At 35.5% G+C, this 19,170-nt stretch overlaps 1 protein-coding gene across 8 annotated transcripts in view; it reads right to left on the bottom strand.

Moving 5' to 3' along the window:
- The window catches only part of LOC106078596 (potassium voltage-gated channel subfamily H member 6-like), a 195,222-nt gene that overhangs the window by 120,544 nt on the left and 55,508 nt on the right, over positions 1-19,170 (bottom strand). For all 8 annotated transcript variants that reach the window (XM_056029152.1, XM_056029158.1, XM_056029163.1 and 5 more), the window contains one exon: positions 4,260-4,490. In XM_056029152.1, coding sequence (XP_055885127.1) covers positions 4,260-4,490 — 231 coding nt within the window. The remainder of the gene's footprint in view (positions 1-4,259; positions 4,491-19,170) is intronic.

The following is a 19,170-nucleotide window of genomic DNA, read 5'->3' as shown; positions in this document are numbered from 1 at the left end:
TATAAATTTGAGTTTTATTAATTGTAATCGTTTATTTGACTCCATTTGAAAGTAGCGAAACCAAAATAGAATAATCTTTATTGTTTACAATGTTTAAGAGAGTTTATGCATTATAATAAACGAGTTAAATAAGAGATATTTGGTTACCTTCTGTGTTCATATCCTGCCCACACAAGACTTTGATATTATTTCAATAATCGTAGTAATAGACATATCTTAATGTATTCATATCTCTAGTATGTGGACCTTAGTAATTGGTGGAGAGAGCAGGACACATGTCAACACAAACACGCTTAGGTTGAAGCCGTAGGGTTCAAGTACGATTTTAGACGTCGTAAATGAATGATCCTTAAAATCCGAAGTATATACAGGCTGTAAAAAAAAAAATACGCGCCATATTTCTGTGTCAGGTTTTGAGTGGTAGATATTGCCGTGGCTTAACTCTATTGATACTATCTAGGTCAATCGATGGCCAGCGGCATTCACATTGAGCTACACAATAGTTTGTGTCAACTAGTCAAGCGTGAGCTCTCTAAGTAAAATAGTTAACAAATCACTTGCTGATGTGACAGTAACAGGGCGTCGATAGGATGTCACGTTGGCAGGCACATGCACCTTGTCGAAGGCGTGTCACAGTGTGGCACACGACTCTCTTTCCGAAGCATGAAGCTTTGATGACGCATTAGTGCTAAGTTTTTAGAATGTGCTTTGAGAATATATATATATATATATTGTTTGGTGGGAGTCAAAAATACAAATTCTAGAAGACCCTGACATTATTTTGGTTAATGTTGACTATTGCTGTCAAGTTGTGCAGGCCCATATAATAAAATGAAATGACCGAAGAAAAAAATCCATTATAAAATCGTATTTTTGCTACCCCGAGACCTACGTCTCATTATCTATCAGTTCGTTTTTCGCTATTGCATTCAGATCCCGCATGCGTAGTATCACATTTAGCTAACAGGAAATCACATTGGACGACGTCTGCTTCTGTTCATCAAATTTCTTCCCCTTGCAAGTATTCATTTCAGAAGAAATATTTAAAAAAAAAAAGAAACACTCTTATTTTATGTTTTAGTTATCTACCGTTTAAAGAAAACTTTTTATTACTTAGTAAATCTATAGACTTTTAAAAAAAATACTCTCAAACATTTTCTCTTTCTTAGACATTATTAAAACAAAAATAGCTCTTTGTAAAACTGAACTGATTTCCCTAGATGTGAATGTACACTTCAACTCTCTGAAAGATAGAGCAGAACAGGGAAAATATAGAGCTTAGGCATTTTAATGTTTATTTTAGTGACTTTGTATTATTTCAATGACTTTATTTGACTTAGTCCATACTTAGTCTATATACTAGTCTACACATTTTACGAACTTAGCTAGACCATTTAATTTTGTTTGATTTTTAAGTAACCTGTGCATTCGGCATGGTTTGAAGATAACTCAGTTGGACTTAATCATTGAAAAAATAAAAAAACACATTTTGTGTCGTGTGGGTTTTAAAGCACTTTCTTTTTCTATGAACATTCTTAAGTAGAAGCTTTTGTATTGGTGCCACTATAGTATGATATCAATGAAGTTGTAATATACGAAGTATTTTCATTTCATGTAATATCTGTATCATAAACACTACGATTGTCCTATGTCTTCAATAGTTGCCTTGAGTTCTCTCTCTTGTAGGGTACCCCGACAAAATAGCGCCGACAAAATAGCGCGAACAAAATAGCGCGGACAAAATAGCGCAGAAAAAATATATTTCAGTCATTTTGAAAGAACCACTTTAGATATCGTAAAATATGAATACAGTCAAAAAATTTTTTTGTTTTTTATGCTACCAGCGCACTACAGGAAATTGCAGGATATCTTAAAACATAAATATGCAAACAATAAGCAGAAATTATAATAAGCTAAAATGAATAATTTCAAAATATATATTATGTATTTCTATTCCAAAAGTGCAATTAGAAAACTGGCAAAGAAACTTGTCACAGATGTACACACAACACACACACAGACTTTCACAAAGTTTAATTGTAGGAAATGTCACATAGAAATTTCATCACCACTTGAAAGGGGTCTCCACATTTCAGAATCCTATTTTTAAGCAAGTTATGCATTTGAAATATTGGTGAAAAAGGGGAATGATATGAACTTTAAAGTACTCTCGTTCTCTGCAAACATGACATTCCCTCAGATCTAGAAATAGTGAAAAAGATAGAGACATCAACAAAAATGATGCCCAGGACATTAAATTGCTAATAATTCGGTACTTTTATACACATCGTATATAGGTCCGCGCTATTGTTTTCGGGTGACCATCACCCTCTTGTAGTAATGCAATGAAAACCAAAATGTACTTTCAATGTTTGTGTATATTCGCAGTGCATGTCAGAAGCATGGATAGCCAGACTAAATGCATTGCTTCTTTGTTTTTATTTAGGTGCGAAAGAGTTATATCCCTTTGTTTATATATTCCCAGGGTATAAATGTGAACAGTATGCGCGAGTATGTAGACTGAATGTTTTAAGTTTGTTTTATGACAAGGGGAGATTATTGAGTGGTTGGAGTTGTTTTCTGAGATTGTAATAGAACATGTGTGTTGTTATCATTCAGCTGTTTTTTTTTATTAAAGTTCTTATTTTCTTGGATTTGTGGAGTTTATTTACTAGTAATGTTTGTATATTATCGATCTACCGTGGTCGAAGTTAAAGTATTTTAAAGTACCCCTTTGAGCCCAGTAGAGAATCTGTCAACGTACAATGGAATACAATGACCCATAGAACTCTGTTGCATACTCTGTAGGAGAGTTTCTCAGAAGTCTGCAACGATTGGAAAGTTTCATATTTCATAAGCTGGTGCCGGCGATTGGTGCAAATCAATGAACATTTTAAACAGGATCATAGTGAGGACACAGAGACTATAGCAGGATCATAGTGAGGACACAGAGACTATAACAGGATCATAGTGAGGAAACAGAGACTATAACAGGATCATAGTGAGGAAACAGAGACTATAACAGGATCATAGTGAGGAAACAGAGACTATAGCAGGATCCTAGAGAGGAAACAGAGACTTTAGCAGGATCATAGTGAGGAAACAGAGACTATAACAGGATCATAGTGAGGAAACAGAGACTATAGCAGGATCATAGTTAGGAAACAGACTATAGCAGGATCATAGTGAGGAAACAGAGACTATAACAGGATCATAGTGAGGAAACAGAGACTATAGCAGGATCATAGTGAGGAAACAGAGACTATAACAGGATCATAGTGAGGAAACAGAGACTATAGCAGGATCATAGTGAGGAAACAGAGACTATAGCAGGATCATAGTGAGGAAACAGAGACTATAGCAGGATCATAGTGAGGAAACAGAGACTATAGCAGGATCATAGTGAGGAAACAGAGACTATAACAGGATCATAGTGAGGAAACAGAGACTATAGCAGGATCATAGTGAGGAAACAGAGACTATAGCAGGATCATAGTTAGGAAACAGACTATAGCAGGATCATAGTGAGGAAACAGAGACTATAACAGGATCATAGTGAGGAAACAGAGACTATAGCAGGATCATAGTGAGGAAACAGAGACTATAACAGGATCATAGTGAGGAAACAGAGACTATAGCAGGATCATAGTGAGGAAACAGAGACTATAGCAGGATCATAGTGAGGAAACAGAGACTATAGCAGGATCATAGTGAGGAAACAGAGACTATAGCAGGATCATAGTGAGGAAACAGAGACTATAACAGGATCATAGTGAGGAAACAGAGACTAGAGCAGGATCATAGTGAGGAAACAGAGACTATAGCAGGATCATAGTGAGGAAACAGAGACTATAGCAGGATCATAGTGAGGAAACAGAGACTATAACAGGATCATAGTGAGGAAACAGAACGCGCGATGTGGAGAGATACTTAGAATGTGGCGGCTCAATAGATATATGGTTATGATTTTACATAGGCCTACATCATGCAAAGAGATTTTAATCAAGAGAAAAGACAGGAATGGAGAAAGACGGTCGACTTATCATGTGTGGTGCCCCAACGGTTCAACAGACTACGGGACAGGTGAATGTGAATGATAATTGTATACCTATTAACAAACGAACTGGCTAGCAAAACGTTCTTCCACTCTCTGCTACTTACGCAACTCTTTGACTACTTCTTCCGCTTTATCTCCTCACTTTGTCACCTCCCAATCCTCGTACATACATCCTCTCGCACGCACCCAAGTCAGTACTCACCATCTTTCTTGTAGTACAGTATTTCCACTTGGTTCTCCTCCGAGCCTTGAAGGAACTCTTTGATCTGGGAGATAGCAAAGGAGTTGGTGAGCGGGCCGTGGAGGAAGTCACACAAGGATGACTTCTGCATGACTTCTGCTCGCGAGTAGCCCGTGAGTTCACAAAAGCCGTCATTGCAGAAGATAATCGGCACAGTCTCCACTTGAGCGTTGGCAATGACGAACTTCCGGTCTAGTCAGAAAAAAAAAAAGAAAAAAATAGATTTAAAAAATTCTCAAGGTTTTGCTTGCAGTAAACAAAAAATCAGATATTTTTTTGAGTATTTGTTTTAGACATGATTAAACAAAGGAAAGTCACACAATTCTAGATACGTGTGTAGTTATGGTAGGAACCCTTTCCGGCCTTGCGATTGTAAGGTCAGATGGTGTGAAGTTGAATGTTAAAGAGCTTGGTTTCCGAATCGAGGAATACTGAGTTCGAATTCCAGTGAAGCCTTTTGAACATTGGGATTGAGTTCATGAACTATAGGGGACCTGCCCCGTACTCCTGCGTTGGTACATTGTATATATTTATATTTATAGACTTTTATTATTGTCCTACAATTAATAAAACATATGACAACGTACAAATGGGGCTACTGGACTATTCATGTATAACAGAATAGTAAAAAAAAATGTTCTCACTCGAGCAAAGGCTAAAAGAAAGCCATAACAAGTTGCAGATAGCAAAAGACCTGGGTGCCGTTAATAAACATACCGTAACATCTTGGCATCTATACGTTTCAGTAATGTCATAAATGAACTACTGCAGTAGCACATGTCCTTGGTACACATTAAAGTCTAAGACAAAGACATAACACAATTTCAAAACATTAGAGACACTGAAGTGATACAGAAAGACCTAGACACCATTGTCAACGCATTATTACGACCAGTGGCAAACGATGCAAGGGCGGGAACAACATCGAAAGTTTACAAATCACTTTGACTGCAATTCCACATCCTAGGAGAATATTCTCCAAGGATTTACATTCAAACACATTGATGAAAAGATGTTGGCGTCTACTTAGATGTTGACTAATACTGGAGGCAAAATGGGGAGGGGGGTCATTTGCGGAAGTAACGTTTAGAGGATCCATTTAACCGAACACATTTTTTTTGTTTACTTTATAGTAAAAAGTAGTCTCTCTGAGCTAGCACGCTCCTTAAAAACATACATGTAGACGATAGCCTAGTACACTTACAGAAATGTAAAGCAAAGATTACAAGATTATTTCAAAAGCATATTCCGGAAGTCAGCATGCAAAGATATGAAGTTTCTAGTTGCATGTTCTCATTCTTGGACGTTACTGAACACGTCCTGGTCAAAAGACAAGCCCTGACTACGTCATCCTTACAAAAGTTTGGATTTTTTTTATAGAAAAAAAAATGGGCGGGTGGGGTGGGGGGAAGTTTGAGTGAAATCAAAGACATAGTGAAGGAAAGCACTAAAGCGTCTTTTCTTGCTTGCCAAGGGAATACCATGGCGTCAATTAGGCCAACTCTGAAGAGGCAAAAAGAGGGGGGGGGGAAGGAGAAAGAGAAGAGGGAAAAAAAACGAATTCCTTGCTTTTTGAAGTTGTCGATAGACTGATTGGATAAATGGAATGACATCTTTCAGCCGCTGTGGACTTGCTGGTTTCTTTCTTCTATTAGAAACAGTGGACAGATTGTGTGTAGATCTCAAATTAAAAAAGAAACACAACTATTTATCTTATTTCTTTTACTTTTTCTACTTCCAAGAACATAACTCTGTGTTTTGAATATTTTTTATACTAATACAGTAAACTGTGAACTGACTTATGATGCTATCCAGTGAGATGATTCGACACGATGGCCGAGAGACCATGTCTTAGTTGTCGAACAGGAGATACAAAAAGGACCAAGATATCTGTAGTGGTGCAATAAGACTTTCATTGTGTCTGTTCTATCTATGTGTATGTTTCGGTTGTGCTGTTTGTATATGAGAAAAGAGTTCTTGTAATCACAACGAATTTCTATAAGGATTAATAAAGCAGTCTTAGTTTTAGTCTTAGTTTATTAGATGGCTACCTTTGTTCATGTGGTTTATATGGTATGTACTCACGATATGTACTCACGATATGTACTCACGATATGTACAATGTTTGAACGCTTTTGCCCCATCCCCCTTCTGAAAGCTACAAGTCACTGACCTATGCAGGCCACTCGTTATTAATGGATGCCCTCTTGTTTTAATTAGGATATACTAACGTTTTGGGTCACTGTCCTAGACATCATGTCCTACTTGCTTAAATATGAGCCTAAACAAAAAAACTCATTAAAAAAATATCTACTTCTCCATTAATGTCAAATATTTTTAGTTCCTCAACGCGAGATGTTAAACTCATGGCTAGATAATACATTTGTGGCATTACTTCTTCAATAAGCAATATTCAAAACTGATACCTAGTCAATTTATGAAATTTTGAAGACAGTAAGACTAGGCGGTACTTTATGAATGGATGTGGTCACTCTCTCCCGTCCTCAGCTAAGGACATCCAAACACAATCTCACCATCTCGTATTTGACCACACGATATAAATAGAAGCCAATCAATAGTTCTGAAGGATAGCTTCAGACAAGTGGTCAACCTATTCCGTTGCGAACCTTGCTGCTCGCAATGTACTCTCACTCGGCTAGGAATAGCACAGGTTTCATGTCAATGGCGAAGAGAAATAAAATCACAATGTCATAATCAATAATTGAACATCTTCAGACATCTTCTGTCCACTGTATTTGTCAGTGAAGCCAGTTCGTGACATCTTCTTGGATTTTTTTTTGTATTGGAAGAGCCTGAATAATCAGGACACACCAGTGCAGAACTATTTATAGAATTACACGACTATAAGCGCGTCATACGTTTTGCTATACGCTAGTGGTAAGTGTAGATGAGTGCTAAATGTAATTTCTAATCAAGAGTGTAGTTAACTAAACAAGGTTTGAAACAATCCGATGACTCTAGGGATACTCTAAAGACAAGTTTAATCAATTCATTTACAAAAAGAAATTTAAAAAAAAGATATTCTAAAAAATAAACCCTAACTAAGGAAAGAACCGCTAATAACTGCAATTAACTGAAAATTACAGGGTTTACCCCCTTTCTGTTATACAAAACAAAATTAATTTATAAGTACTTATTGATTAACTAAGTAATTATTTTTTTGATTGATTCCTGTATTGTCATCAATTATTAATAATTATGCAAAATTTCAACTTGATTTGAGAATGAGAAGTGGGAGAAAAAACGTGTCGAAACGTAATAAGGGAATTAAATCTATATATACATCCACATCTCTCATTAAGTAGCATTTATTTTTCCATATTTAGATATCAAACAAAATAATTAATCGTCAGCAATTAATAAGTAATTGGTAAATTTATTTTTGGCGATTCTTGTCTTGTCAGGTTCATTTAATAATTGTACAAAGTTTTGACTTTATCCGTGAATGGTAAATGGGAGAAAAAACATGTTAAAACTTTTTACCAGACAGACAGACAGACCGAGTGAGTTGATATAAGTTTTGTAATATGGTGGTTTACTTCTCTTGCTAGTCTTCTCTGCTTCACCTTTCACACCAGTATTTGTTAACATCTCTTAGACAGACCAGCTCGTGGTTTTTAGCCTACACAACCAAAAACATCAGAAACAAACACATACATGACAAATGGTCAACCACGCTATAAAAACCTAATAGTAATGAAATGATACCAGACATTTAGGACTGAAAAGTTCTTGGCATTACACTATTATTAGATCAATCCATGCCTACATTTCAGAATGAGACCATGACATCAAAGACAATAACCAAATATTGCAATGAAGATATGTATATATTTAGCTGTATGCACTTTACTGGCGTAGTTATTTTTTGCTCATACATTTTGTAGCTGTAAAAATGAATGGTATAGAGCTGTTGGAATAAAATTAGTTTTTATGTCTTAGGAGCTGTTTGATATATGACATAAACGGAGACAATAATTCCCTTACTAAATAGATGCACTAGGGTTTCAGCAACGTTACCTATAACATTTACAGTAAAGAAATTGTGGCCACTAATATCAATCCCTTGCAGCAATGTGACCACATCTTACTATTTAGGATGTGCCAACTACTTTACCTATAACGCGTTAATACACGACTTTATTTGGTTATATTTAAAGGATCATATTTAATGAACAGGCAAAGTATACAAATACTTTTACAAAAAATTGGCAAAATATCTTTAATGGCTCAGATTTATTATTGTTAGTCTAGATCTATAACCAAATTTAACTTAATGATTGGTCCAAACTTATCGATATAACTACACTTAATATAAACGTTGTATTTTTATTTTGTAAAAGTATTTTTAGCGGCCCCCGAAAGGGGAAAAGACGCTATTAGTTTTGTGTGAAATGTGTGTCCGTCTGTCCCGTTTAGATCTCGTAAACGTAAAAGTAAAAGATATTGAAAATCGGACATCACAATATTTTAGACCATTCAAAGTTCTGATGCAACGGCAATTTTTTTTTTTCTGAAAGCGAAAAATCTAATTTTTAAAATCAGATATGCAAGTATTTTTTTAAAGAGAAAAAGCTAATTAGTATGCATTATAAGTTAGATCTAATTTAAAACAAATAGTAATCTTGTAAATTTCAATTTCCTGAAAGACTGCTTAGATCTGTATCATTGATTCTATTAAGTAATTGAGCCTTTTCAAAAAATTAGATCAATTATAAGACATCAGTTAAGCGCGGTGGCTGAGCGTTAAAGCGCTTGGCTTCCGAACCGGGGGTACCGGGTTCGAATCCTGGTGAAGCCTGGGATTTTTAACTTTGAAATCCTTGGGCGCCTCTGAGTCCACTCAGCTCTAGTGGGTACCTGACATTAGTTGGGGAAAAGCAAAGGCGGTTGGTCGTTGTGCTGGCTACATGACACCCTCGTTAACCGTAGGCCACAAAAACAGATGAACCTTACATCATCTGCTCTATAGACCAAAAGGTCTGAAAGGGGAACTAGTTAGGCCAGGTTCACATCTAACTTTACATTCACTTTCACCTATCCCTTGATCTGCTGGACCGCCTGGGTGGACCACTTCGTGGGCCGATTTTGAGTTTGTGTTTCCACACAAACTGTCTTTTGTAACCTTGTTATGTTGTTTTTTTGTTTCAAATATATTGCTTCAACTAAAAGATTTTGAGAAATCTTTTCTTGTTTTTGTAAGAAAATAGTATATTCCTACAAAGAAATGTTTTTTTTATTTTGTCCACAGTGGAGTCTGTCCATATAGGCTCTACACACTCCCCGGTTCCCGCCCTTTTTTTTCTTCTTCACGGGCATTGCCCGGTACAGCTACGTCACTTGTAGGGCACCAAGCCTATCCCATTTATTGACTGGTTTTGACTAGCTTTGACAGATGGCTTTTCTCTTGATCCAGAAGATAGCAGAGCCTTCACTCGAGAAGATATGACAAGAAAAGTCGGAAGAATTACTTCCTAGTCGCCGTAACAGCCTCTTTAAGATTCCATCTGAAAATGTCTAGGAACTGTACAGACTTGGAAGGAAAGAAAGCCATTTGAAAGACTTCAAATTTAGACACTCGTGTCATTCGTCACCCTTTAAGCACTGATATTTTTAGTTCCTTTGTTAAAAGGTTTTCTTCTTTTCTAATGACATAAAATGTTTTCGCAAACTTTTTTTCAATGTTTTTTTTTTGGTGATGCCAGGAGAAGAGGTCTAGTCCCTTCCTGCCCCACTCGGCTAGATTCGCTGTTGACTTACACCTAGACGGAACAAGTCTACATCCTGACAAAAAAAGCTATGAATATATTTATACCCCATAGAGACAAACAGTGGCTTTAGAGAGAGAGAGAGAGAGATTTGTCGAGTAGAATACAAGAAAATAAATAAAAAATTTAAAGATCAAATTCATAATTTTGTACGTTTCGGAAATTGATTTTTTTCCTTTTGACATTGATCGCAGGACCCGCAGGGATTTTGGACTTTTTGTGTCTATCAAAATTCATTTTTTAAAAATGTATTTATTTCTTCTACTTGTGTCTTGAGTTGAGCTAATTTAAAATCTATATATATCTGTTAGTTAATCTTCTTCCTTATTGATATATGTGTCCTCAATATTTCAAAAAGCAAAAAAAAAGCTGTTTGAGTCTGAATTTGGACTTACGCCTCCATGACGAAAGGCCGACATGTTTTGCCGTTAGGCTCTTTAAGTACTTGAAAAAAAAACGTTTTCTTAGTCTATTGTTAGTTTACAAATCTAACGACGACCTAATTCTTGTCACGGCTCGCAAGTCGCCGATTTAATGCATTTTTCATATCAAACAAAATTAATTAATTACGACTAATTGATTAACTAATTGTGTTGTCATTGACAATGAATAATTGTGCAAAAGTTTCAACTTGATCTGAGTCTAGAAAGTGGGAGAAATATTGTGTACAAGTTTTTGAACAGACATACGGACAGACAGATTGATTGGATCTTCCAAGCTTTAAATCTAATGCTGAGAATGGTCATTTATACACTTTTTTAATTAGAGATATAACCAGAATATGACCATCTTTAAATATGGAAAGTTACACAGAAATGAGCGATTTTAAGAACTCCATTCAAAATGTACGTATAATTGTATATAAGATGATTGAAATAAAACATTTTATACATTTCACCTATGCACACAAAAAAAATGCTACCAATTCAAATTTTATAAGTGTCTCTTAGTCTTTCATCATTCAATCTTTAAACCGCCATTTTTTTCAATTAAACGCAAGTCGCATCCTTCATATCCTTAAGACAAAGTGATTCAAGCTTCTAGTCAGTGCCAATATACTACTCACTTTCATCTTAAGTACAGACCATTCTCCGTCCTACGGTATCATCTCATCTTCTTACAACCCTGCACAACCCTGCACACCAGTTTGCAGCCCTTCAGGCATTAAAGACACCTGCATCGTCCCACAGGAACCTGCCAACTTCATTGCCTCTAACATGTGAACATCTCAATTCAAAAGTGAAAAAAAAAAGGTCTGAGGTTTTCTAGGCCTCCATCACCCCCTCATTGGGAGAGTCATCTTTTAAACAAATAGATGTATCCCTACAGCAAGCAGCCCTGCAGCTCCCCGATTGTTTTATTGTCCGTGTTGGAGAGGCTGTATACACTACAGGTAGAGCCTTCAGCTCTTGTGTATAGAGGTCATAAACACAGAGACCAAGCCTTGTACGCTGCTATTTTAAGAAACGAAAGGATTCTGTACCTTTCTGTTCTATACAGGTTTGAAAGGTTTTAGTGGAAACAATACTTATCTTTACTTATCATGCCATGCGAAAACAATATATATACAGTGCTTTTTTGTGACGGTACCCACCGGAACGGCGTACCGGCACCTTTTTCCATATGGGGAAAAATTATAATTTTCTTGCATTTTAACGACGTTTATCATTAATTTATTAGTAGTTAAAAGTTAGGCAATCCATCACTGTGTACCGGCACCTATTTGTTTACAAAAAAAGCATTATATATATATATATATATATATATATATATATATATATGCATGTTAATCAGTGAATTAAACTTTACCAAAATCGTTGGTTTTCTTGCCTGATTCAGGCAGCCCATTCCATTCTCTAATGAAGCTAGTGAAAAAGGAGCTTTTGTACGATTTTGTCATAGCGTATCTATAAGTAATATTCCTCTATCTTTGTGTCTTTCTGAATATTTCATTAGGTTTTGTTTTTCTATTTGTAAGTTATGGTTTAATATATATAAATATAGATAAATATAGATAAAGATATAGGTATAGATTGATGGATTGATTAATAGATAGATAGATAGATAGATAGATAGATAGATAGATAGATAGATAAAAGACCCAATCAGTAATCTCATAAAAGTATCAATAAAATAAGACAATTTGATCTTTTCCCCTTTTTAGCTTTAAATTTAAAACATTTTTGAAACGCGTGTCATTATAGTATTTTTTTTTAATTTTTTCCTGAACTATTTGAGTCAAACAATGTAGCCACTATAAGCTTTAAAGTGACATTTATTTTCTCTCCTTTTGATATATATATATCTTACTCAACGAACACGCACATACACACACTTGAACTTTATCTGTGTATCCTCGATCTTTAACACAAGTAATCTAGTCTAGTCTAGTCCGTATGTAGACAACCTCCCATAGCTTCCGTGTGTCCAAGTTGGACAAGCCGACCAGACTGTCACCATGATAGTCAACAGTCCAGACACTTCTGGCCTCAGTCTTCTAGGACTTCCGGTGACATGTTTTCTTCCTTCCAATGCCAGACCCGGCAGGCGTGTAGACGGTCTATAAAGAGCACTTAAGTGTTTTGTTTTTATGACGTTACTAAGCTGGCGTGAGATTCCCTTACAGAGAGAGAGAGATACTCTTGGGGTTCAAAGGAGAAATACACAACAACTGGATCAATGTTAAGAGGACCAAGAAAGAAAACAGTTTCCTTGTAAACTCTAAGTAAAGAAATACATCTGTAAATGTAAGAAATAAATACACATCTGTAAATATTAGAAATGCATCTGTAAATGTAAGAAATACATCTGAAAATGAAAGAAATACATCTGTAAATATTAGAGATACATCTGTAAATATTAAAAATACATATTTAAATGTAAGTTAGACATCTGTAAATATTAAAAATACATATATAAATGTAAGTTAGACATCTGTAAATGTAAGAAAAAAGTTTTCATTTTTAGATATAATTCTTTTAGGGACAATCGTCTGATGTTTTGAAGATGTTAAGTGTAACAGAAAGTCTATGTGAGTCTGCAGTACATTGACAGTCAATGTAGAAGGCATAGGCTAGTGATGTAACGGTTGTGAAAGCGTGAATTGAAAGCAGCTCAAGACAGCTTCTTCAATCTTCCATTTCTACATGACACAAACATTGGAGCAAAACCTTGAATTTATGTGTGGAACTTAAAATAAACTCAATGTGTCTTTACAACTATCTACAGGCTCTCAATGGAGCGTTGCTCCAACTAAATATGTCATCACAAGATCTTATCAGATTTTCAATAATCCTTCAACTTCATTCTATTGCCATAAGTCTCCCCACGTGACTGCCTTTTCTTTAGCCACCACTTCCTGTTCGAAATTGCAGGTACAGTATTTCAAAATAATCTCAATGAGACCCCCATTCTCTAAGAATAGCCACTTAGTTCGCAATAAATGTTTGACATGAACTCACACAACACACACGCACACTCCTGAACAGCTAGTAATTCAGTGGCGCTAGTTCCTGAGATTCAAGTAATGAAAGGGTCATGGACTTAACGTGATCAAATCTAATCCCAAACTTGTGCAAAAGAAACAGCATGATTTAGATTGAAGTTCTCCCTCTCTCTCTCTCTCTCCCTTTCTTCCTCTCCTCCATCTCCCCCTCTCACCTTGTCTATACCCCTTTCTCCCTCTCTTTCTCCCTCTCTTTCTCATTCTCTTTCTCCCCTTCTTCATCAAGTAAATACAGAGATTCTATTTTCGCAATTCATACATTCATTCCCTATGTATGTGGGAGGTATAGGGCCACTAAATAGCCTACACTTTAGGAAACAATAAATGACACGTGCCAGAGAAGATTTACGGAGATATTCTTTTGGCAGCTGCACTTTGCCAGGGGCGCAATAAATATGAATAAGCACAGGATGGAGACATATGCAAACGCAGGTCTTCAGTTCCTTGTCCAGTGTAAATACTCTTCACTCGTATCTCCTTAGGACATGAACACCTGCGTTTCTAGAACTTAGACAAAATTATTTATACGGTGAACAAAAAAACACTAGTTGGACAAAACGAGAATTAAAAGTTTACTATTTTTACACTTCGTTATTAATAAAAACGGGGGTTAGGTGGTTGATTGGTTAAGCGCTTTGCTTCCGGACGTGGAGTCCTGGGGTCGAATCTCGGAGAAGACTGGGATTTAGAATTTCAGGATTTTTTTGGGCGTTCCTGAGTCCATCCCATTCTAATGGGTACCTGACTTTGGTTGGGGAAGGGAAACATCCTGCACGTTGGTCAAAGAAACCGATGACCTTAACATCATTAGCCCTTTAAATGGCATGGTCTGAAAGGGGAACTTAACTTTGATTCATAAATAGATTTTAATCTATAGAAATTAACTGGTTAGAACACAATCACTATGTCGTGTGTACACTCTACATGGAAATAAGGGAAGAGAAGAAATGAGTAAAATGTTGAATGTAATGTTCAATTTTATTACCATTTGCTACCAAGCAAAATAAGCTACTAATGCAGTCAATCTAAACAGGTCTGATCGAAATGCACAAATAAAGGATTAGAACTAGCCATATATATTACAGTGGGTATAGTCTCCATTATCTCGCTTCAACCCTCTCTCTTATAACTTATATATATTCATCTCTCTTGTTGGTATTATAGAGTAATAATACGAATCTTTGAACATTGGCCGTAACACTTGCATTTAAAAACCAAAAAGAGCTTGCGAGGAGAATACATCACAGATATCATATCATTGCAAAATGTCTGGTTCTATATGCAAGAGTGAGACCATAATGAAGGCGAAGTTATATAATGTAAGAACCAGTAGAGTTGTATATGGGGCATCAATTGCTGTGAAGAAAATCTATTAGATTAAAAAAAGGACGTTGAATCTGAAGGGTTTCTGCTCGTTGTTCCAGCACGTATTAATAAAATTAGCCATGTTAAAATCAGTGTATACTCAATGTCGCGCATGCGCCAGACGCTGTGCAGCGGTTGGCTACGTCCGTGTTCTTCCATCGTCTGTTGAGATAAAACTTCCGGGCCAGTAGATATTTAGGATCTAATTCATGTGCAACAATGTCCTAACATAGAAGCGCATTGATTACGCACTATACAGTCATTGTAAAATACAGTTACAATTACTTGATAAGCTTTACAACATAACTTAAAGGATGAAAATGTGTACTAAACTATGTAGCTTTGAGTTTCTCAACTCCAAAGTTGTTAATGATTTCTTACTTCTAAACTTTAATTAGTCGTCAACCTAATGTACATCTAGAGTTGAAAGCAAGCATGAACATAATGTTTCATTATTTAAATATATTCATACACTAAACTGTCACTAAACAGTGACCTGTCACAACCCAGAAGTGTGAAGATTGTGTCAAGGAAGGCTGAACATGACAGCATCACACTTTCAACACTCCCAAAAAATAATGTACTGGCAAATGCCAAACACGAATCAATAGAATATTAACCAATTATTTTGTTTGATATCAAAAACTTATTTAAAACACATTAGTAAGCCAGACAAAAAAAGCTGCACTTGAATATCTACAGAATATATTGATACAATAAATTTTTCAATCAAAGGGATTGTAATTTATATTTTCAGAAAAGTTGATCTAGGACACGTCCGTTTAAAAATGTCTCTTGACAGAAGTTAGGACGCAGTTATGTTGGTGTGCCAGGTCACTGTGCCACCTGGCTTGTTATATTGGAAACCATATATTGTTAACAAGTTTTGATAGTCTGAAACAGTCTAAAAAGAAAGCTGGACAAATATAAATTCTTGCAATTATTATTTAAACAAAATACTGTTTCGTATACGCAAGCTAAATACTCAACTATTGCCAAAATAAAATATATTCAAATTAATAATGTTTTTAATTCATATTTCAATATTTGAAGATGAATCGATGAAATTAAGTTTTTGAGATTAGCAAAAAAAAAAAAAAAAAGACAGATTGAAAGATGGAAAAACCCAACAGCATTTCCCCCTATTGGAGGACCCGGGCGTGGTGCGGGAAGGGGGGGGGGCTAAAATGATTGCGACACCGTGTTAAGTCTAATCACATGACGACCTAGTCTCCAACCGTTCCATTATGTTTCTAATACTTGACTCTGTCAGAGACAAACTGCAGGTGTGTTTAGACTTAGTGTCAGGCCAGCACCGCGTGTCTGTCAGTGCCTGGAAAGGTCATCGTTTCATCCCTGGCTTGCTAGACATAAATGATGTGGCCATCTCACGGAGCGTCAGAAAATCTCTGACTTCTTGTTTTCATCCCCCCACCCTCTTGCCGCTGTGCAAGAGCCCCCCCCCCCCCATCCCCAGCCCGTCGTCCCCGGGGGGTAATCAATGGCATTCTTCACAACATCAATATTCACTAACTTTCATCGATTTCTGAGTTAACGCAGGCAAGTGATGGCTAGGTGTTTATATTAGTACGTTATGTAGCCAAGTGAGGGCTAGGTGTTTATACTTAGTAAGTTATGTATGCAAGTGTTGGCTAGGTGTTTATACTTAGTAAGTTATGTATGCAAGTGTTGGCTAGGTGTTTAAATTGCAAAGTTATGTATACACATGATGGCTACGTGTTTAGATAAGTAAACTAGGTAGACAAGTGACAGCTAGGTGTTTAGAGAGGTTATATATATATATTACCTATCTAAACACGTGATTGCTAGGTGTTAATATAGGTAAGTCATGTAGACAATGGATGGCTAGGTGTTTATAAAAATACTACTACTACTAAAAATAATACACTTTAATCTTTATTGTAGGCAAGTTTACATAGGTAAGTTATGTATACAACGGATGGCTTTGTTTGTTGTTTATATAGGTAAGTTATTTTCGTGGCGAAGGTAAATGCTAGAAGAGGTATGGCTAGTGATTATACTAGTTAACAGACTAGACTTATCAGGTTGGAACTTTGCATTTGGTAGAAAAAATCATTCAAACGAAGACTTACATTGCAAGAAGTAGCTACAATACCCATGTAGTAGCAACATTTAGTTTCCATTCACTAATGACAAAAAAAAAACAGCTCTTAAATGAGAAATCAGCTTGTTAAGTAAATATGTACTACAGTTGAAAAATGATTATGTATACTGTACAACAGTTGATAGATGATTCTGACAATATAAAAATGTGAATCCCCAAACAATTTTTTGTTATTGTCATTAGCACCAGCCATTCTGTAGATACATTTTTAAAAAATGTCAATATGTCATGTTATGTAAATGGGTCACAATTTTAATTTGGTCTTATAAAACATTTGCGATGTTTTCGTTGTTAACAGCAGGTTGAAGCAACTGACGGTAGATATCTTATAGCATCATCCCCAGTTGAACAGCATTGAAAAAATGGGTGTATGTCATGGAGTGTGTGTGTGTTTTTTTCTATAGTACGGTGGTAAGAGGTTTTGCAATTGGTCGTGAATGACGCAAAATAAACGGTATTGTCGTCAGCGGTCTTAGGAGAGACGACTCTATATTGCCACACTGAAAAGGCGTGTTATTGTAGTGAGTTAGATTTTGTTCAGAATACCATTTTATATTATTACTCAATTCTGCTACATTTAATTCATTTCATCTCAAGTTGATTTATTTATATTTTAATAAGAGTACTATTTAACTTTAACAAAGAAATTATTTGAGTTATTTCAAGTTTTATAAGTTAAGATATAACAAACCTACAGTGGTTGAGTTGTCTACCAGCAGTTTGGTGCAACAAGTCAACGACTGTCCACAACAATGTGGATTTAAAAAAAAAAACATGAATAATTAAAACTGCGTTCGCTCTTAAGATATACAGACCTCAACAGACATTCTGAATGTTCAAGCGATATGTTTCAGTAACGCCGGTACTGTCCATAGATAAGGAATATTCAGAGGCAAGGTACTGTTTTGATTGTATAAAGTAATAAAAATTCCAAAGAATAATTTGGCGTTGTTTTTCAGTCGAAAGGGAACAACCTATTATCGATAATCAGGCCTCTTGAACCTTTTTGCAAGAAAACTAAATGTTGTAAAAGTCAGAAACGTGTATTTCAGATAATCTTTAAGCTTTTTTTTTCACTTGAAAACAAACTAAACTACTTATTATTGGTAATGGAACTCCTTTAAGCAAGAACATTACATGTAATATAATCCAGAAGAGCATTTCAAAGACTCTTTTCAGTTGTTTCTAACTTATTAAAACAACCTTATATCGACAATAAAAAAAAACAGCTTTTTAATGGCGTTTCAATTTGTTTCGATCTAAACGTGACAGACCGACAGAAAGACGACACATATTTATAGGGGCTTTTTTATTTCATGGGGGTCGCTAAAAAAATAAAAAATAAAAAATTATTAGAGACGTTTTTTAGACTAACACAGCCTCTTGTGTACACAGAAGCCATGCCACTGCATGAACAACTGTTTCATAAATTGAAGACCTTTAAAAATGAATATTTACGCATCTACAAGATCTATCATACAATTCTAAAGTTTCTGTCGTTGGAAATATTCCAATCGCTTTTGTATAGCGCGACTTTCATTTAAAAAATAATCCCTTTAATGAATGTTCGGACCAAAAAAAACAAAACATTTTGAATAAGTATTTTACTAAATAAGTTAACCGATGCACTTTACAAGACGCGAATAGTAAGTCATTTATCAATGGAATCATATACTTTCCATATATATGTATATTATATATATATATATATATATATATGGAAGTTATCTCTTGAAGTCTTTTATCTAAAATTGGTACTGTTTCATCTAACTTTTTGAAGCTACAAAATATTATAAAGTCAGATTTTCCATATTTCTTGTATTTTAAAATTAGATCCAAACGCGATAGACTGACAGACGGTCAGACAGACTGACTGATCAAAACTAACAGCCACTGTAAGGGGGCTTGTACTGTACAATATGAAACAGGACCGCTACAATACTAAAATGATCTATGAACAAGAAAAAAGATTTAAAAGATATAGATACATATGTTTCGTTCAATTGGACATTAATGTTGTGAGCACAAAATGGTACATAAAATAAAGTTGTATAACTCTTTAATAAC

This window comes from Biomphalaria glabrata, chromosome 1 (genome assembly GCF_947242115.1).
Source record: "Biomphalaria glabrata chromosome 1, xgBioGlab47.1, whole genome shotgun sequence".
NCBI classification, from domain to species: Eukaryota; Metazoa; Mollusca; class Gastropoda; family Planorbidae; genus Biomphalaria; species Biomphalaria glabrata.
Note: the sequence above shows the minus strand (reverse complement) of the source record. Positions and strands in the feature narration are given on the sequence as shown.